This window comes from Kogia breviceps, chromosome 3 (genome assembly GCF_026419965.1).
Source record: "Kogia breviceps isolate mKogBre1 chromosome 3, mKogBre1 haplotype 1, whole genome shotgun sequence".
NCBI lineage: Eukaryota > Metazoa > Chordata > Mammalia > Artiodactyla > Physeteridae > Kogia > Kogia breviceps.
Window position 1 is genome coordinate 167,789,600 of NC_081312.1, and position 21,860 is coordinate 167,811,459.

The following is a 21,860-nucleotide window of genomic DNA, read 5'->3' on the forward strand; positions in this document are numbered from 1 at the left end:
TTCCCCTGACAGCTTGCTTATCAGTCTCTCCTACACAGAGCTCAGGTTCCTGGAGAAGGGATGTTCTCAGAGGCTGCTGTGATGCCACGGGCGCCAGCTCCACAAATGTTTGTTGGATAAATGAATTCCCAAAGAGGTAGCTTTTATTCATAGACGCTCACAATATCAAACAGTCTCAAGAGTTCTTTACGGACTAGTGGGGTGCAAGCAGGAGGGGGGGTATGTAGTCTCAGCTCTTTGGTTGTCTGTCGCAATCCTGTGGGTCACTTAGACCCCTTCCCTACAAACTAGAAGCACAGGGTGAGACATGGACTCAACCAGGCAATGAGTTTTCTGATACGATCCTTGCTTCGAATATGAGTTTCCTCGGGCTTAAGGAGACCAAGTGGTTTGACTGTAGGTACTTAGCATTGGCAAAGCCAAGGTTCAAACCCAGACCTTATGATTCTGAGGTGTTCCTTCCACTACAAAACAAACATAAAGCAGCCTGGGTTTCCCAGACCCTCATTCAGTACAGCACGTCCAGAGAAGTAAGAAACCATTAAAGTAGATTTGCCATTTCAGATCGAGTGTCAGTGAAGGGTTCTTACTTTATTTCCTTAGGATAAATTTCTCCCATATTCTTGTCTCATGGATCCCCTTTCTAAGTTTACCTTTGCCATTTAAACTTTGGTCACATGCCGTATGTTGAAAGGCCCAAGCCTTGAATTTTATCTCTAGAAGACTGAGCTTCAGGATAAGGTATTTATAGAACAATCGAACTGTCATAATTTCCCTAAGCTCTGCCAACAAGTAATTTCCAAAGTTGGTAAATGACCTCGCACACTAGAATAGAAGGTGGAAATCAAAACGAGACAGTGATATTAAGCTCAAACTCATAAAGAATTAGCAGCACTGGAGGATAGATCTTCATTTGGCAAAATATCAACCAAAGTTTAGTACCACGGCAGAAGATGAGATGAATAAATATAGCTGCTAAAAACAATATCAAATGTCTTGCTCAGATGTTTAATGGATTTGCATTTTAAACATGGGTAATATGAAGTAGCCCTTAAGGCATTTTTTTTTTTTCAAACTCGCCATCTATTTTTAGTAGGGAATTTTTTTTTTAGCCAGTTCTCGTTTGTTTAAAAAAGAGAGAGATTTCATCATTTTTGCTTAAACATCATTAAGAAAGGAAAATTATACTAGTTATCTCCTTTCCTTCACTTAGTACAAATCCCAAAGGCCATGGAGGTAGTTAAATAAATAAATGGGAAGAGGCTGCTGAGTGAGGTATGGTATTTATTTGTCTGTTGTAAATGAAGTTGTCATTCCTAAGCCAACCAAATCATGCATTTTTTATGAGAGGTTGCAACTTGCAGGAGATGGCAGTGTTAGACACTAATTAATAAACGTGGCTGGTAAAGCAACTCAGACAACTCAGGACTCGGAAACTAGGCTGCAGCAGCAGCATTAGAATACAGAGTTCATAGGGAGGGTGGGAGGGAGGGTGACGCAAGAGGGAAGAGATATGGTAACGTATGTATATGTATAACTGATTCACTTTGTTGTAAAGGAGAAACTAACACACTATTGTAAAACAGTTATACTCCAATAAAGATGTTAAAAAAAAAAAGAAATCCCAAGAATATGGAATAGAAACTGACACATAGTAAGAAATTCAATAAAATATTTGATAAATGAAAAAAAAAAATTACAGAGTTCAGTGGTGCTTTTCTGTTGATTGGATGAAACGCCTCTACCCTGTCAGAAGGTTCAAGATAAAATACAGTTGGCTTAAATATTCCGAGTTAATTTTGAACCAGAGATTTTAAAGATTTGCTTGTTAGAGAGGCGTTGTGGTGGTGGCTTTGGTTTGCCTTAGAGTTGAAACTGGAGATTACTGGATAAAGCATCGCTGATCTTAACAAGCTACTAAGAGTAGATAAAAAGTGTCTTGTGTTGCACACGAACTGCCCATCAACCCCACGCTTGGTTTAGAGGGTAGTGTTATTTTACATCATCAAGTTGATGTTTAATTGAGCTCATACAGTTTGTAAATATTGCAGGTGAATTACTGGAAAGCTCTCCAAGCCTGACAGAGGAGGTAGCCCACATAGACTGAATGTTCAGGGCCTCTTATGAGTCATCTGAAATGAAGATAACACAGTTCCTTGCTATGCAATATAGGAGGTTGCACCGTATGAAACTGTCACCATTCCACCATTGTCAATCTACAAAAATGGCAGTTTCACATGATCAACCTACTAACTTGACATATCGGTGTTTCTGTGTAACAGGTATAAAGCAGTTATGTTGTCAAGGAAAATACTCTGTGTAGATGCACGGGAAGGGTCATGAGGCCTTTTTGTGGGTGAGCCTATGGCAGAAGTACCAGGAAGAGGGAGTTCTCCAGTTTGATTGGAAGAGAAGGGAAATGTAGAGCAATGATGAGAAGTAAGCCAGAAAAGGTAATTTGGGGGCAAAGCATGGAGTTCCTTGAAAGACAGGCCAAGGAGCTGGAATTTAGTTTGGCAGAGAATTGGAAGTTTTTGAACAGGACGGAGACATGATTACACCTGTATCTTCGAGGGATTAAATAAATAAGGCAGCGGTGTGTATGATGGTCTGGGAGACAAGGACCAGAGTGCATAGAGACCACTGCAGGAATCTGAGTGAGCCGGAGTGGAAAAGAAATTTGGTGAAGACAGATCTAAAGTGAGAATTCCAAGAGGCAGAAAAGTAAGCCAGCTTAGCCAGGGTATTGGTTCCATGAGGGGTCTGGAAACGCAGACCCGGCGGCTGCTCCCATCCCTGAGATGATGCTTCTTTAGCACCAAGTTCAGCCCAGCACCGATGTTTCCAGTGGATGACCGAAATCCAAGTGCAGTGTGGGCAGTTTTCACTGTCCAAAGGATATTTCCTATGGGGCCGAGGCAGGGGTGTGGCTGGAATTGAGTAGAGATAATCCCAGGAAGCAGTACCAGGAATTGTCCGGAACTGAATTGAGTCCTGGGAAGGGGGTGGAGAGATCGGGGGAGGAAACAGCCTCCCAGCCTGGCTAAGATTCCGAACTGGGTGCCAGGAGTCTGCAGGCCCTGTGGGCCCAGGCAGAGGGGCCGGTTAAACAAAACAGGCATCTGCACCCAGAGTGCAGGTCAGCGAGGGAGGGACGGTGCCATCCGCTCTCCAGTCTTCAGGCCTTGCTGCCCCCCAGTTCACAGGGTGTTGAGAACTGGGCAATGGTGACCACCTGGAAACAGCCAGGGTTGGGGAGGGAGGCACCACAAGCCCAGAGGGCCGGGCTCTGGTTTAGGCCCAGGCCGTGTGCAAGCTGAGCCCACAGGTGGTCATGATGGGTCGAGGCTAATGTCAAAAGGACCGTTGATGTTTAAACCAGACTCATTTGTCTTAAAATACGAGATTATACTAAGTTTGTGGCCTGAAGAACCATCGTACGGGAAGTGTAAGGGAAATACCAGATCATTAAATCACTCCTCCGTGGCCAGGTCAGGCACTGTTATTTCAGTGTGTATTTTCCTGACTCAATTAGGGAGCGTGTCTAATGTAACATCTGGGTAACATCTGGAAGAATAACTCTTGGAGCATCCATCGTTGATTTTGGAAGACAGTTCCACAATCAGAATGAAGTCATGGTTAGAAAGGATATCTGTGTATTGTAAATGTTGGCTTATTAATCGGGAGTGGTTATACTCTTAAGCATCACCCAAAATCCTTGTGTGGTCTTCCGCTGCGCTTGTGATTGTCATAGTATTGGCCGAGCAGCACCGTAATCCTACACGCCTCTTCTTACATTAAGTCTTTCTACTTACCTCCATTTTCAGGATAGTTTTTGACCCTCCAGTCTTCTGTCATTAAAACAGGTAGATCTAAACAGACGATTCCAGAAGAGCTAAATACTGTCATTCAGTTTTAACTAGTTTTGCTTTGCTTTTCACCATATTTATTTGGGAGCTCAACTAATTGGATCATTTGTTTATTCTATCCCAAAGATGCAGTGACAGAGGGAAGAACGAAAATCTTAACAAAGAAATTGCTTTCTGTTTATAATAATACTGCTAAACACGGTAATAATACCTTCTACTGAAATCACAGCTAATTAGGCACCAGATCTGACTAGAGGTTTAAAAAGTGTCATAGATTTACCTCTCTAAGTAATATAATAGTTCCAAGAAAAATTAAACTAATAAAGGATTAACATCCTTCTTAAATAGCAATGCTTCGAAAAGCCTTACGCTTGCTTTTTGTTATGACTACTATTTTTCATTCACGTTCCATGCCTCCTGTTTTGAGCCTATTCGTTTTTCTTCTCATTTTAAGAATAAATAAAGCAAAATGGAAGCTCGTGTTATTACTTAGTATGAAAACACAGAACCTAATTATAGCTAATGAGTGTAGTAAATGCCGGGCCGTACCTCCTCTCGTTTGTATGTGTTTTATATACAGAAGGTAACGTAGGCTGAGTAGCGAGGACGCCAAGTTACAGATGGGGTTGGGGAATGCTGTTTGACAGCCGATTAGAGTAATCTGTCAGAAATGATGACTTAATCACCGTAACAGACTCCAACTCCCCTCATAGAATTCCACCCAGAGTAAACTAATTTTCCTGCAATATTTTATTTTATTTATTTTATTTTTTTTTGCCAGGAGTAAATGGTTTCACTGCTTGACTTCTCCCCTCTAGTGTACCACACGATTGCAACAGAAATGTAAATAGCTAGTGTCATTAGAGCAAAAAAAAAAAAAAAAAAAAAAAAAAAAAAGGCTACCTTTGGAGCCTGAGAAGCCAAAAGCAGACATATAGTTCTGGGTTCTATAGGTTGTTTTCCCTCACTGGGTTATTAGTATCTATGGAAAAAGCTGGGAGCAGTATTATCTGTATACTTCCCATGTGACCAAAAAAGGCTGTTCCCTCTAGTATGTTGTCTCAGCTTTTGAATGGGACCTTTTCCTTTTTCCCTCAGGGAAATCCTTTTGCTTTGTAAAATAATAATGACAGTGATAATGATAGCTTTACTGGGCACATATTATGCAGGCAGTGCTTTAAGCATGTCACATGTATCAATGGCTATTAGGAAGAAATAGTAATTTATTTCCACTCTAGGCTTTTTCCCCCTGGTTGTGATTTGCCATGGGAAGATAAAGGATCACTTAACGTTTCTTTGTTATTGTCATATTCAAATCCCGCCCCCCTTTTCCTTTTTTTCTCTGTGCTACGCGGGCCTCTCACTGTTGTGGCCTCTCCCGTCGCGGAGCACAGGCTCCGGACGCGCAGACCCAGCGGCCATGGCTCACGGGCCCAGCCGCTCCACAGCACGTGGGATCCTGCCGGACCGGGGCACGAACCCACGTCCCCTGCATCGGCAGGTGGACTCTCAACCACTGCGCCACCAGGGAAGCCCCAAATCCCCTTTTATTCTTTGGTCACTTTTATAAAAATATACATCAGCAAATATTGGTTGAAAGTTTCCTGTGCGTGTACTCTGTTAACTTAGTTAATAGAGATGCACAAAGGAGCAATTTGGAATAGTACTGTGACTCAAGGCGTAGGTGAATCCCGTACACTGCTTCCACCAAGAAATCTACATCTTCAGAAGGCAACTATCTACTCAGTGTCATCCAGAATTTCCAAAGCAGTATTCAAATAAACAGGCATTGTACTATCCCAGTCAGTTAGCATAAAGCCAAATACCGAGCCTATTGTTGTAAAGGCTGCCTTATCCAATAAGTGGTCTACACTTTCATTCATTTTATAGATTCCAATGTACTTTTTTGCACTAACAGTTTGTGAAGAAACCACAAAATGTAGGGTCAATTAATGTCAGTGATTCAAAACTCTTATTCTCCTCTCGTAGAATAAACTGACAGCTAATTTTGCTTGTTATCAATTTGTTTCTCATCAGCATAGGTATAGAACATTTTGGATAACTTGGCCCATGAAACAAACCTCAGAGTCTAATTCCATTTTGCATGTCTATTTTTAATGGCCTGAAGGGATTGTAGAAGCACTAGCATTTAATCTCTCTGGATTAGCACCTATAGTTCCCTTGTGGTCAAATGGCACATAGATTGGAGCTATACTTTCCTAATACAGCTATAGGCTGTTTTTTCTTTGAATCGTGGCAGGCTTCTAAGATTTCTTTCCTTCCTTTTTCATAGAGAAAATCTAGACAATCTTTTTTGTTCTGAGGCTAATTTAAAATATTTTACTTCCTCTTTTCCAATCTGGATGTCATTTATTTCTTTTTCTTGCCTCATTTCTCTTGCCATGACTTCCAGTACTATGTTGAATGAAAGTGGCAAGAGTGAGCATCCTTGTCTTGTTTCTGACCTTAGAGGAAAGGCTTTCCATTTTTCACTGTTTAGTATGATGTTACCTGTGGGCTTGTCACATATGGCCTTTATTATATTGAGGTGCATTCCCTCTGTACCCACTTTATTGAGAGTTTTTTTTTTAATCATAAATGGATGTTGAATTTTGTCAAATACTTTTTCTGCATCTACTGAGGTGATCATATGATTTTTACACTTCATTTTGTTAATACGGTATATCACATTGACTGATTTGCAGATGTTGAACCGTCCTTGCATCCCTGGAATAAATCCCATTTGATTGGTGTATGACCTTTTTAATGTATTGTTGAATTCGGTTGGTTTCTGCTTGTCTGGAAAATTCTTTATCTCTGTTTCAATTCTGAATGATAACTTTGCTGGGTTGAGTAGTCTTGGTTGGAAGTTTTTTTGTTTTTGTTTTTCCTCTCATCACTTTGAATATATTGTGCCACTCACTCATGGCCTGCAATGTTTCTGCTGAAAAATCTGCTGATAGTCTTATGGGGGCTCCCTTGTACATAACAAGTTGTTTTTCTCTTGCTGCTTTTAATAGCCTCTCCTTGTCTTTAACTTTTGACATTTTAATTATAATGTGCCTTTGTGTGGCTCTCTTTGAGTTAATCTTATTTGAAACTCTCTGGGCTTCCTGGATCTGGATGTCTGTTTCCATCACCAGGTTCGGGAAGCTTTTAGCCATTATTTCTTTAAATGATAATTCTTCCCCTTTGTCTCTCTGTTCTCCTTCTGGGATCACCTAGAATGTGAATGTTAGTCCTTTTGTTATCCTGTAAGTCCCTTAAGTTATCTTCATTTTTTTCATAAAAACTCTTACTAATGCAGATGATATGATATTATATAGAGAAAACCCTGGACTCCCATCAAAAAACTGTTAGGTCTAACGAGCAAAATCAGTAAAGTTGCAAGATTCAAAATGAATACACAATAATCTATGGTGTTTCTCTTCACTAGTAATGAAATATCAGAAAGAGAAATTAAGAAAACAGTCCCATTTACAGTTGCATCAAAAATAATAAAATATACCTAGTAATAAATATAACCAAGGAGATGAAAGACCTGTTTATAGAAAACTACAGGACATTAATGAAAGAAATGGAAGAAGACACAAATAATTGGAAAGGTATTCTGTGCTCATGGATTGGAAGATTTAATATTGTTAAAATGTCCATACTACCCAAGGCAATCTACAGATTCAGTACAATCCCTATCAAAATTCCAATGATAATTTTCACAGAAACAGAACAAACAGTCTTAAAATTTGTATGGAACCACAGAAGACCCCAAATAGGCAAAGCAATCTTGAGAAAGAACAAAGCTGGAGGCAACATGCCCCTTATTTCAAAGTATATTACAAAGCTGTAGTAATCAAAAGAGTATGGGATTGGCATAAAAACTGACACATAGATCAATGGAACAGAGTAGAGACTCCAGAAATAAACCCACACATATATGGTCAATTAATTTACAACAGAGGAGCCAAGAATATACAATGGGGAAAGGACAGTCTCTTCAATAAATGTTGTTGGGAAAACTGGACAGCCACATGCCAAAACTGAAACTAGACCACCGTCTTACACCATACACAGAAATTAACAAAATGGATTAAAGTTTTTAACATAAGGCCTGAAACTATAAAACTTCTAGAAGAAAACATAGGTAGCAAGCTCCTTGACATAGCTCTTGATGATGATTTTTTGGATACTGACACCAAAGGCAAAGGCAAGAAAAGCAAAAATAAATGAGTGAGCCTACATCACACTGAAAAGCTTCTGCACAGCAAAGGAAACTAGCAACAAAACAAAAAAGGCAACCTACTGAATGGGAGAAAATATTTGCAAATCATATGTCCAGGGAGTTAATATCCAGAATATACAGAGAACTCATAAACTCAGTAGCAAAAAAAAAAAAATCTGATTAAAAAATGGGCAGAAAATCTGAATAGACATTTTTCCTAAGAAGACATACAGATGGCCAACAGGCACATGAAAAGATACTCAGCATCACTATTCTTCAGGGAATTGCAAATCAAAACCACAGTGAGCTATCACCTCACCTGTTAGAATAGCTCTTACCAAAAAAACAAGAAATAACAAGTGTTGGTGAGGATGTAGAAAAAAGGGAACCTTTGTCCACTGTTGGTGAGAATGTGAATTGATGCAGCCATGTGTGCAGCCACTGTGAAAAATAGTGTGGAGGTTCCTCAAAAAATTAAATAGAACTACCATGTGATACATCAATTCTACTTCTAGATATTTATCTGAAAGAAACAAAAACATTAACTCGAAAAAGATACCTACACCCCCATGTTCACTGCAGCATTAGTTACAGTAGCCAAGATATGGAAGCAACCTAAGGGTTGGGTGGATGAATGGATAAAGAAGTTATTTCATATATAAATATGTATGTATGTATATGTATATATGTATGTGTGTGCGCATATATATATATATGCACACACACACACACACATATACCATATAATGAAATATTATTCAGCCATTTAAAAAATGAAATCTTGCCTTTGGGCAACATGATGGACCCTGAAGCTGTTATGCTAAGTGAAGTAAGTCAGACGAAGACAAATACTGTATGATCTCCCTTATATGTGAAATCTAAAAATTAAAAAAAAAAAAAACCTCATAGATACAGAGAATAGATAGGTGGCTTCCAGAGGCAGGGGGTGAGGGGTGGGAAGAATAGGTGAACTGGGTTTTTTTTTTTATTGTTTTTTTCATTTAAATAAGCTTTAAAAATATGTATTTCATATGTGCAAGTGAAATACATAAAAACATATATATACACGTACACATGTATGCTACACACATTCATAGATAAGTTTCTAATTGGAAAGTACCCTATAGATTGAGATGGTCATTATGTCTAGTATGGAAAAGGAATTTTGGTAATGCTCTCGGTTCTTAGAAACCACCATTTCACAGCACAGCTGTCTGGATATGCTAGGGGCAAGGTCGGTATGGAGGAGTGGCTGGGGGTTTACGCTGCAGCTCGAGACAGTCCCACGACCCCCAACTCCACTGCTGACTTCCTGTATGCCTTAGCCAAGTTCTTTAATCTCTCTCTGTCTCCCTCGTTTACCTCTCCCCCTACCTCCCCCCACCCCTTAAGTTCCTCATTCACATCTATCTCAGGGCTGTTGTGAGAATTAAATTAGTTAGCACATATAAAGAGCCTACAGCAGTGCTTATTTATTAGCACAGGAAAATTGAGAGCACAGGGAAGATTTCCTCCGTTTTCACCAAAATTGCCTAAAATTCTCCACTTCACTTAACAAGTATGGCAGTGAGCTCCAAAACCAGCTTCGTCCTGATGATAAAAGCTGGTTTAGGCCCATCCAACACATGACCTTTGTCATCTCTATTCGTGCAGAGGCGTCACTCTATTAAAGATGCTTTTGCAAGTTTAGCAATGTCACCATTTTCAAAACTCAGAGAAATTCAGAAGTCCTTATTCATTACTGGTAAGTCAACATTCCTAAAACTCCCTTTGTTTCTTCCCAATCTCCTTTACGCAGAGCATAAAAGACAGTGACGGAAATGGCAGAATTTCCTACCTAGAGAGGTAGAGGGGAGCCTCTGTAGCTCTGGGAGTACCTTGTAGTCATAGAAGATTCCTTGACAAGACACACACTTTCCTTTTGGGGGATGGCGTGCATCCAGTTGGTGGCAGTTCTTGTGAAACTTATTTTTGCCCATTTACAAAACTTTTTTGAGAAAAATTCAGGAAGCGTTGGTGCCTTTGGTATCTCACAGTCCACTCTCCAACAAGATACCAAGTATCTTCTGCATGAGTCACACCTGCATTGTCAGGGAGCAAAAGGGAACTCCCAGTTCGTCTCTCCTGGCTGGAGTCCGTTCATTTTCTCATTTGGTTGGCGGGTGGCTCTTTCGTGCATCCACTTCTTCCCCCCTCTGTTTCTCCCTTTAAATATTTTATGGGCAGTAAGCTTATAGCACGTGCCATCACGGCTGCTCTTTCTAGGTGTCAGGATGGGTTTAATAATGATATGCGTAACAGTGACGCTGTAAAAGCCATTTCAGGTTTAAAATGGCATGTTTTATTGCGTCTCATGTTAAAGGTGGTTAACTCATCCGTCTGTGATGGCTGGAGTTAAACAAGTTTCAGCATGCGTTCTCCTGTGTGGGAGAAACCAGCCAACTCACCTTCACCCGGGTCTTCTATCTTCCGGCCTCCACCTGGCTTAACACTGGCTATTTCAACTCACAATCGCCCCCGTAGCCATCACAGGATTAAGGCAGAGAGATCTGGAGAAATCACGCTGACTTGGTAGACTGTGCGACTCCAGAGAACCTGATTCGTGGATGCTGGTGCTTGTGGCCCAGCAGCGTTTCCGTTGCTGGGACGTGGTGGGACTCGTAACGGGGCCTCTGCAGCTCCCTCCGCGTGCTGTCGCCCCCACGGGCTTTGGGGGATGCCTTTGCCCCACCGCTGTGACCTCAACTTCATTTCCTTGAGCCACAGCTGGGCCCCCGGGTCACGCATCCAAGGTAAACGCGTTCAGGAGGGAGAAGCAGCAGGTCCTATCAGCAATAGGGGAACTCAGTTCTGGGACCCCATGCGTATGTGGCGGAAAGAGGGCCAGAGGCCGCTCCCTCATCATTAGGAGGCGGGGTAAAGGGTGAGGCTTGGTACTGGAGGCTGACGCCCTCCAGCACTCACAGCTTCCCACGAGAGAAGAGCAGGTGTGGGATGAAAACCAGCCCAAGCCAGAGAGGAGTGGCCTGCATATGGTGAGACCCTAATCAGACCCCCGAGAAACGGCAGCTCAGCGGGCTGTAGTCACAGTGCCCCAAGCATGTGATCGAAACTGAATACACAGATGTAAGTGGAAGTAAACCACCGATTTCTCCGGAAGCTGCTTGACTCCAGTAGCCGCCCCAGAGGGAGGGAGGGAGGGAGGGAGCTCTTGCAATTCCCCCTTTCATTAGGTTTCCTTTGCTTTTTGTTTGTTTAATTGAAATGTAGTTGATTTACAATATTACATTAGTTTCAGGTGTATAGCAAAGTGATTTGGTTATACATATATATGTATGTATTTATATTCCTTTTTTATTCTTTTCCATTATAATTTACTGCAAAATATTGAATATAGTTCCCTGTGCTATACAGTAAATCCTTGTCGTTTATCTGTTTTATAGGTTTCACTTGCCTTTAAATAAGCAGGGCTAAATGGAAACCAACAAGTTACCCAGTACCTTACTGTTGAACATGAGGCAAGATATCATTGTTCTGTAATAAAATGCAAAAGAAATGCACGTACAAAGAAATCTTCAAGGAAATGGGTTTGGAAGGCTTTCTTCATTGAAATGTAAACTTGATGAACTCTGTTAAGTCAGATGTACTGCCAGGAACCAGGATCTGTTTCCAAAACACTTGATTTTGCCTCCCTGGGACAGGCCCTCTGCCATAGGGGAGCCTGGTGTAGGCAACCAGAGCCCTGTTGTGGTTGAAGTTCACTCCAAGGGCAGCTGAGTTGAAGTCAAGTCTTAGACTCACTGCTGCTGTTTCTCCAGCCCTCAGGGAAGCTACCCTGTCAGTGTCACAGGCCAGAGGTTATAAAATGCCTGGACTCCTCTGACCAAGTAGACAAATCATGACAGTACAGACCAGTGAAGGTTTTTTTCAGACCCAGCTGATCCAGTGTGATGATGGCATCTCACGTTAAAGGTGGTTAACTCATCCGTCGGTGATGGCTGGAGTTAAACAGTGTCAGTATAATTAACTGCATTAATAATTCAGCCTCCGTATAATTAACATGCCTCTTAACATATATACGACGGAATATTACTCAGCCATAAAAAATAATGAAATACTGCCATTTGCAGTGACATGGATGGACCTAGAGATTGTCATACTGAGTGAAGTCAGTCAGAGAAAGACAAATATCATGTGATATCACTTATATGTGGAATCTTAAAAAAAGAGGTACAAATTAACTTACCTACAAAACAATTATAGATGTAGAAAGCAAACTTATGGTTACCAAGGGGGAAAGCAAGGGGAGGGATAAATTGGGAGATTGGGATTGACATATATACACTACTATATATAAAATAGATCACTAATAAGGACCTACTGTATAGCACAAGGAACGCTACTCAGTACTCTGTAATGACCTATATGGGAAAAGAATCTGAAAAAGAGTGGATCTATGTACATGTAGAAGTGATTTACTTTGCTGTACACCTGAAACTAACACAACATTGTAAATCAACTACACTCCAATGAAAATTAATTTAAAAAATAACATGCCTCTTAGGAGACTCCTTGGGAGAATTCTTGAAGAGGATGTGCTCACTCGCCATAGACAGAAGGAGGGGGGATCCAGCCCCAGCCCTCAACTCTGAGGGTCCCTTGCATCTGGTGGGATGTTAGGAGATTGGAAGGGTGATGGCCAGGTTCTCGGGCCCTTCCTCCTGTTGCTGCCATCGCCTGGGACCCCACCCCCACCCCCACCCAGTGCAGGGCACGGTGCAGACCTGTGACCTCCGGCCCCTCCAGCTCTGGTATTGGAGGCGCCAGTTCCCCGTCATGACAGAAGCACTGTTGACAGGCCTCAGTTCTCGACACCACGGGGGTCACCTTCGGTCCTTGAGGAAGGCGATGAGCCTCTGGCTGCCAATCCAGGGTAGTTTTGATTCAGGGCTGAGATGTGCATTGTTTTCCCTGTACTTGAACTTCTCTGATCCAGGAATGTATCCCTCACTGTTGGTCTTGTCATGCTTCAGTTACGTTGTGTTTGGTGAATGATCTCTGGTGACACCGATTGCTGCCTCTGCTGCTTAGAATGTCCCATCATCATTCTTCAGGAACCACATGACTTAGTTTCTCTTACTCTGTTCCTTCAGATTTGTTGTTCCTTCCCTGAAATGCCCTTCACTCAAGTCCTGGTTAGCATTAGGGTCCCTTCAAGATCTAACTTGACCATGGTTTCAGCTGAGATGCCTTCTTGCCGTTCCTTTGACTGTGTGGGGTGTGTCTCTTCTGAGCCCCCACACTGCATGTGGGAAACGGCTGGTCTGTCTGTCCCATCCTTACGTTACATACTCCACCATGACCAGAACTCTTTTTCACCCATTATTCCCACTGTGTAACAGATCATCTGGTCAGAGCAGAAATAAGCGAATGCGTGAGTGGTCTTAGCATCCTACTGGCTCAAATCTTTGACATCATTTCCTGTTACAGGGAAATAATCCCTGTATTATAATTTGAAAGTTTACACTAGAATACCCCTTCCTTTACAATAACTTCCCTACTCCGCTCAGCAAATCTCCCAAAGTTCTTGGAACCATGAGACTTTGAGGAAGTGTGATACAACATTATGAGAACGACCCCTCCAAACCATGTGGGGTTTTTTTGTCTTCCTTGACATTTACATCCTGTATCTGATCAGGAATTTGTAACTCAAATGAACTGTTCGTGGTAATGAGCCATTCTTAATACAGTCCTGATTGAATACCTCTCTCCAAGAAGGTCACGACGCTTTACATACATTATCTAAATTGTGTTCAGAACATCGCTGGAGTAGGGTGGCCACCCATTCAGAATTCACCTTGGTCTGACAATGCAGATCTCTGTGAGGTTGACTTTTTTCCCCTTCAGAGCTCCAGAAAGACCGAAACCAAGTTCAAGTCCGCAGTGGCCGTAGCTACCACTGCTACATTCCTGAGCCTGCTGAATAGTCTTAGGTCAGAATCAGAGCTAATTCTCTCAGCAGCAGCAGGAACACCCAGAGTCAAGTCTTCGTGTAATACCCGTCTTAAAGCTCCATAGATAAAGCATGATGCGAGGGCAGAGGAAGATTACTTTCACCCAAGGGGATATTGCTGGCGCCTTCAACTGAGTGTGTGTCTGGTGCCTGCAGTGAGTGAAGCCTGCAGTTCATCATCATAGGCTCATAAGTCCAAATCCCGTGTTGGGCATTTTGCGGGGAAGCAATGTGGTTTGGGGGAACCGGCGCTGGATTAAGAGTAGGGAGCTTGGATTTCTGATCCCCACTCCGTCATTAACCATCTGTGTGTCCTTAGTGAAGTCACTTGTTCCCTTCAGACCTATACATTGAGAGCATTGGATGAAATGATTCCCAGGGCCCTTTGCAGCTTTAGAGTCGAATGATTCTGTCCTTACTGCTCTCAGATTTCCTCCTCCAGACCTCCGTGCATGTCATAGATGGATCTGAATGCTCACGGCACTCTCTCTGTGCTGCTTTTCTGATGCTGGTCACCATCTTTTCTCCTTTATATACGTGCCTATCAACCACCATGTCGGGTCGGCATCTTCCCAAGGGCAAGAGGCCTTCGTTTCATTTTTGTGTCCTATACATAACGTTGGTACACTTATCTCTTGTCTCCTATCCCTTGAACCTGTGAATCTCATTTGAGTCTTTTCAGCTCGTTGACCTGTTACAAGTCTTTCCTATCTGGAAAGGAGAGACCCCAGCCCCATCCTCCTCCCCCATCCTCCACCGAGCCGCCTGTCTTCTCCACTTAGAGCTAATCTTCTTGAAATAGTTGTCTGTATTTCTCATATCAACTGTTACCTTTCCTCTTACTCTCCCGCTGCCTACAAGCTGGCATTCTGGCCCCCACCACCCAACAGAAACTGTTTTGATAAATTCCCTTAAAAAAAAAAAATTTGTATTGCCAAACCCAGAAGGATACTGGGGTGTTTTCATCGTAGCATCTAAGAGCACTTGCTCTGACCATCGCCTTGTTCTTGAAACTCCCTGCGTGGCTCCAGTGGGGCCAGCTGTTCTGCTCCTGCTTCTCTGGATGGCCCTTTGCTCTGTCCCTCTTAGACTCTTCTTGCTGGCTGTTCTCCACAGTTCTGCCCCCGGCTCTTGTCTCTCGTCACTCTTCATTTCCCTCTCTGGACAGTTTCAGCCACGCCTGGGGCTTCCGCCACCTCCCAGAGCTGTCCCAACAGCTTGAAACCCACATTTCCAACTTCACCCCAAACGCAACGTATCCGGACCTGTGCCCATCAGTCTCTCCACCCCCTCCCCAAACTGCTTTCTCGTGTTTTCCCTATTTAGGCAGTTACATACAGGACACAACGTTACATATTGGACACAGAAGTGAAATGAATAGGCAGTGATCACACTACACATTTAGTTGTCCAGGCCTGGGGTTCCGCTGCCCCCTTATCCCTACAACCAGCCAGTTACCTCTGAGGTTTAGACCTTCCCCGCTTTACGTGGGCTGTTGCAGTAGCCTCTTAACTGTTCTCCCTGCCTCCTGTGTCTCTCTTCTACCATCCATCCTCCACACTGCAGCCGAAAATGACTTTTCAGGGATGCAAATGGGATCTCATTGCCTTGCTCCTTAAATATTCTATGCCTGATCGTTGACTTTTAGAGGAAATTTCAGCTCCTTAGCACGTGGGATCCTCTAAGGCCTGGATGCTGGCTGCCCTGGCAACCCCTTCTCGTGCCTTCCGCCCTCACACTGTGGACTCCCTCCAGGAGGACCGAGGGCTTTCTCACCACGGTGTCCTTGTGTGGGGTTGTCCATTCGTTTCAAGAGCCACCCCCTTCCTCTGCTAGCGAGTCCGACCAGCCTTGAGGACTCGAAGCAGATGGGCCCTTTGCCAAACCCCGCCCCCCGCCTCCCTCACCAAGCAGAATGAAGTATCTGGGCTCCCGCAGCACCTTTTCTTAAAAGGCAGGTCTACTTACTGACTCCTAAGCATTCCATTCTCATGCTAGTCTCTTCTCTACAAATTGAGCCTGTTAATGAGTGGAGTGGGAATACAAGCAGACTCCACAACTCCAGGCCTGTGTTCTGTGCATGAGAGCATCTTGCCTTTGAGAATGAACGAAGCAGCTCTGAATTATTTAGCCTCTTGTCCCCCGATACAGCTCCCTCTTACCTCTTCCTCTTGTGTTTTGAAGACCCTGGCAGGCATTAGGTGCACGTGGTCTCGACCGCCTGATAATCATTTCCCATCATTTCAGTGCCAGAGCCAAGTACCATTCCCCTTTCATTTCAATTAGATAAAGCCCAGAGCTGTGGCTAGCAAGTAAGGGAAGTCCACTGGGGAAATTAAAGGTTCAGAGAGAATAGGGCCCATTATAATAAAAGCATTTGCACAGCCACTGATTCCATCTACCCTGTGGCTGCGACGTTCCTTGGGGTAGGATGAAATATGAAGCAAGAGAACCCATGAAAGTCATTTGAGGAATTTATTTTAATTGGAAATGGTGGCAGCTTTCTGTGCTCTGCAGATCTGCAGATCATGCACAATGATGTGATTGGCATCGTTTAAAGAACCGTAGAGCGTCTTGTTCTGCTGCGATGCAGGATCTTGGTTCCCCTTTGTCTCAGGCACTTTCTCCTCCTACGAATGTCCTGAATGTGATCATAAGCCCCTCCCTCCCGCTTTTCCTCCTCCCTCCCTCCCTCCCTCTCTCCTTCCTTCCATTCTTTCAGTGCCTCTGCGTTCCTATTTCACACTTCGTGTTTAATAAAAATGGGGTAATGGCGCCTCAATCAGTCAACTGGTCGACCTTCAAATTAGTCAGAACTCTACGAAGCAGCCATGCAGCAGACATAGAATGGCCAGAAGAAAAACAGATCATCTGTGTTTAAATTTGTAAAAATACAAAATAACAATAACTTTTTTGTTTTCTATGCCCCGTACATTAAGCACGTCACATGCATTTTCTCAGGTAAATTCTCATGGCCCTGCTACGCAGGTGTCACCTCCACCTCGCAGATGAGGAGACTGAAGCGCAGAGAAGTTAAGACGCTTGCCCGAGGTCACGTAGTTGTAATGAATGGCAGGACCAGAATTACCTGTAAGATCCAGGCAGAAACCACATTGAATGGCAGGACCAGGTTTTGAACTTGAGCCTGACTGCAAAGCCCACGTGTTAAGACACCGTGTCACAGCGCCCCGGGACTTAAAAGTATCCTGTTGCTGAACATCAGACAACAGGCTTGCATTTTAAGGTAGTTCACTTTTAACTGTGAGAGGTCTCGTTATTATTTACGTGCCCTTATAACAGTATCAGTAGTCGTGTTGAATAGCATGAGATTTCTGAGACTGTTGAACAGTTGTTCAATCTGCCTTTACTTTCTCACTTTTCTATTTTTAGATGCATCATCCCATCCAGATGAAACCTGCAGATAGTGAAAAATCAAACGGTAGGTGGTGACCGACTGTCTTCCTTTAATGTCTGTTGCTTTAAGTGAAGACGTGAGGTGGGGGGCGGGAGGAGCTGGCCCCCGTTGCTGTTTCTCCGGGGAAGGCAGAGAGATGTGCTCCAGGAAACCTCCATCGCGGTGGGTACCTCGCTCTCCTGCCTCCCGTATCTCTGGGGTAAAGACCTGTGAAGATGCTACAGGAAACGGCTCTCTGTGTCCCTGTTTGGGGCTTGCTCTGTGTGGCCACCCTGTGGCTGTTGTCTACCTCCTCTGACGGCAGCTTGGGCACCTGAGGGGAGGGGAGGGGTGACCTTATACTATGCAGAGAAGGTGAATGAGAAGGGCATAGCCCACCAAGAATGAGGCAATCTTTTTCCCCACCTCCCTTTGGTCCTCTAGCTTTGCAGCTGGCTCACTGCACTTTTCTCTAGGTTGTATCCACGCATTTGCATCCACATTCATTCAGAATTCTGTCAGCTGATTATATAAACATACAGTCAGTGCCAAAAAGTAAAAAATAAAAAAAATTTGCATTTGATGAGGTCGGTGAAATAATTGAGACTTGCCTCTCCAGGACACCGGAGGGTTGCTAACCCCATTTCTCTCTGAAGTTTTTGCTTCCACTTCTGCAAACCTTCTGTCCCTGTTTTGTTCTTTGGACTGGCTGCATCGTATGTTAGAGGAATCGTCTACCTTCCTAGACCTCAGCCCTCTCCTGCCCCACAAGACTGACATGTTCAGCGTGGCCGCCTTCCTCCGGGCAGCCCTGCACCTCATTAATGAGTCATGGAGCAGAAGCCGTACACTTAGAGACCTGCATTCTCTGCCAGTGTAAATTATGGCGGGGCTCCGCGTCTCTCCACGACGTCTTTTCTTTTGCTAATTGCAGTGCATCCCATTTTCCGGCCCCAAACGCCAGACAGTTTCGAAGGAAACTCCACATCATACGGTGGTGTCTGTTGGAGAATAGATGTTGGTGCCGCCATATCGTCACCAGCCACACACTTCCCTGCAAGTCTAACTCCCTTTTTCCTACGGGACTTTATCACAGATGCGGCGTTGAATGTCAGAGGGTCTAAAATCCACCCCTGCTTTGTTGTAGGATCTTGGTCCAGTCACCTCATTCCTTGACTTGACAGTTATTCATCGATTACTTATTATGTGCCAGGCACGTTGCCAGAGGCTGGGACTGCAGCAGTGAATTTTTTAAAAGAAGAAGAAAAGGACACGAAAGACACTGTCCCTTACCTGCTGGAACTCACATTCATTGTCACTGGTTTCAGTATCTAATAATCACTTAAAGACCAGACTTTAATCTCCTCATTCATAAAATGGGAGTGATGCTAATTGCCTCTTATAGATGAGCTTTTTTTTTAAGACTCATAGAAGATGTTTGTGGCGGTGCTTTGTAAATGACCGAGCCCTTCTGTAGGATGTCGGTCAGTGTTCCCTGGCCTGTAGGGGCCTTCGCCGAGTGTGTCCGCCCAGGCGGAAGGCCGTCTCCCCGTGCCGATTTGCTCCAGGAGTGCGTGTTACAATCTGTTCTCTTCCTCCTGGGAGAGAGGCGGGATGGATCTAGTGTCTGTGGGATGGATTCCATCGGTGAAGGTCATCCTGGCACATCTGGCCACCAGGAGATGCTCTCTGTCCTTTGGCCCCATGATTCTCCAAACCATGTCAGGACACAGGCCACGGGATCAAAGTCTGCAGGAGGTGGTTCGTCTGAACCTTAGGCCTTAGTGATAAAAATGTGACAAAAGAGAGAACCGAGTTGGAAATGTCTGACTTAAAATACCCAAAGAGTTGAACTGAGAAAGGGATTCTTCTTCTGCATTTTCTCCTGTGCAGGTGCGAACCCCGACTGTCCACAAGGTAGCTGCCGGGAGGGCTCAGAATGGTCAGCTGCCCTTGCCGTCCTCTGTCTCCTGTGGACACTGAGGGTAGTGTTTGCTTTGGATCTAAAACCACAGCAACAGAATCAAACTGCCGTGGGCACACCCCATGTTGCACAATCTCAGAAGCCAAGCAGGATTGGGCTCTGTTTTACTAAGATGAGCAAATACCTAAAAATGCCATTTTTCAGGAAGCGCCCCAGGGTAACGGGTGAAATCTATTTTGAGGAGCCTGGACTTGACCCGGACCCTGCACTTATTGGCTGTGACCTTGAGCAAGTTCTTGACTAACCTCACCCAGCCTCCGTCTCTCCCGCTGTAAGAGGGGCGCTCCGGAAGCCTAGTCTGTGCTCTTCCTGGAAGACCCGCCTTAAGAGTCATCATGCAGTTAACACCCAAAGAGCTTAGCATAGCTCCGGACAGTTGAGGTCGCTGTTCTGGTGCATCCTGAGAGCAGAGGCTGGCCCTTCCTGCCAAAGCTTAGATCTGTACACCTGAAGGAAAACCCCCAAACCTTCTTGCTGGGCCAGTTGTCCCTTTGCTTGCAAATCTACCTTCATTTCCTGAATTTCCAGTAAAAAGAAAAAGTCAAATAGTGTAAATGGACCAAAAGCTGCTTTGAAAGAGCTCTTCCTCATGGAAGCTCAGAGGGACCCCCACCTTGCATAGCCATGAGCAGACTTCAGGTTTGTCCTTGGACCTGATTGGAAGAATCGGGAGAAAGGTATCATTTCCCAAAGCCAGGGATAAAAGCTGCAGTCCTTTTCTGATTTCACATGACATTTTTCACAGGTAAGCATAGTTTCTGCAGCTCTGAGACCACCAAGATTTCTTTGGCTCAGATGCTCGAAATAGCTCCTGTGGTTGTGAAAGAAGTATAACGAGCTCTAATTGCACTTTTTTTTTTAGTTTGCTGACATTTTTGGATGACACAAAGGACTCATCACAGTGAAACAGTTACTCTCTTCATTATCATTGTGTTCAGATTTCCCGAACTTCGTATTTGCTGAGCAAGACTCATCACAGATTCATTAGTGATGGACAAACGAATTCCGGAAAAGCAATCACTCTTTTAAGCTTTTGTCCATGCAGGGATTCTGACAAAGCCCAGAAATGTTAGTCTGCTATATCTGCCCTGCACTGTACTCTTTCACTGAACGGGCTTCTGAAATCTCCACGGCTTCCTAGAACCTGCCCTTCCAGTGGCTCTGATTTCAGCTGCAGCCTCTAGCACATTTATGTCAACTCCTAGCATCTTACATTTCGTATGCTTCTGCTGCACCAGGTATCCAAAAAACGGATCCTCCTCTGGATGGGCGATGCAATGTCAGGGACTTTGAGAAGAACACACTGAGCATATACCCAGATTTCAACAGCACCCACCTTTTTTGGTGATTTTTCCCTTACACCTAGTTGAGTGGATGGTACAGGAAGGGCATTGGCGGAGGCGTGGATTATTTCAGGGACCAGCCACACTCACACACACGTAGTCACTCTTTATCATTCTCTCTCCCGTTGGAGGGCCCGTTTTCCAGCTTTTAATCTTCCGTCACTATGCAGAAAAAGCAACCAGCCGTGCGAGATGGAAATCGAAAGGCAGTTGCTGGATCTGAAGTCGGTCCAGCAGTGGGTGACAAGGAAGTCATGGCGGTTGCCTTTGGTTCTGTTTTTGGGGTCTCGGGGGCTGGAGGCAGTGTTCACTGTGAGGTCACACTTCTGACCTGAAGGATTATTTTTGACTCTGTAGGCAGAGTATCAGGTCCATCCTGCTTTAACCTCCAACCTCACAGCTTGTCAGGGTCCTTAGAGCCTCCAATCCAGAAATGCCATTTAAGCCTCCCCCCCCCCCACAATCTCTTTCCTCAAGGCCTCTGAAACCCCCAGTGGCTGTGCATCAAGTTCTGAGCTCACAGGAGTCAGGATGACCAGACGTTGTCATCCTGGGGAGGGCGAGGCCTGTGGAGATAGGAATCCGGGGTGTTCCCGTGCAGTCACTTGCTGATGTACTCGAAGATGAAGAAATCATTTTGAAATTCAAAGTAGAGAGACCAGTGCATGCGGAGGCCGTAATTAAATGCCATGCGTTAGCACCAACACATTGAAACGTTGTTAATTAATTCAGGCTGCCCCGAATCCAGGTGTGACTTTGACAGATTGTACCGGGGTGTTAGCACAGACTTATAATTAGGGGGGTTTTAAAAAATGAAGTTTCTAGTCCCTGAACTTAAAAAAGTCCCCACTTATCTTTAATGTTAACCCCTTCTCATTTATACCACGGAAGGGGAGCTGGCGGTGGTCACGGGTATGAATGCACTTTCAGTTCCGCTACGGTTATTGACGGCAGCCACCCCGCCTGTGCAGCACGTGGTATATGAAGTATTGCCCCTCATTCACTCATTGCTTATCCTAAAGGAAGACAGACTTTTTC

General features: G+C 44.1%; 1 protein-coding gene across 33 annotated transcripts in view; it reads left to right on the forward strand.

The window, feature by feature from the left end:
• CELF2 (CUGBP Elav-like family member 2) overlaps positions 1–21,860 on the forward strand; it is an 838,781-nt gene that overhangs the window by 736,096 nt on the left and 80,825 nt on the right. For all 33 annotated transcript variants that reach the window (XM_067030247.1, XM_067030246.1, XM_067030251.1 and 30 more), the window contains one exon: positions 17,492–17,540. In XM_067030247.1, the coding sequence (XP_066886348.1) occupies positions 17,492–17,540 (49 nt within the window). The remainder of the gene's footprint in view (positions 1–17,491; positions 17,541–21,860) is intronic.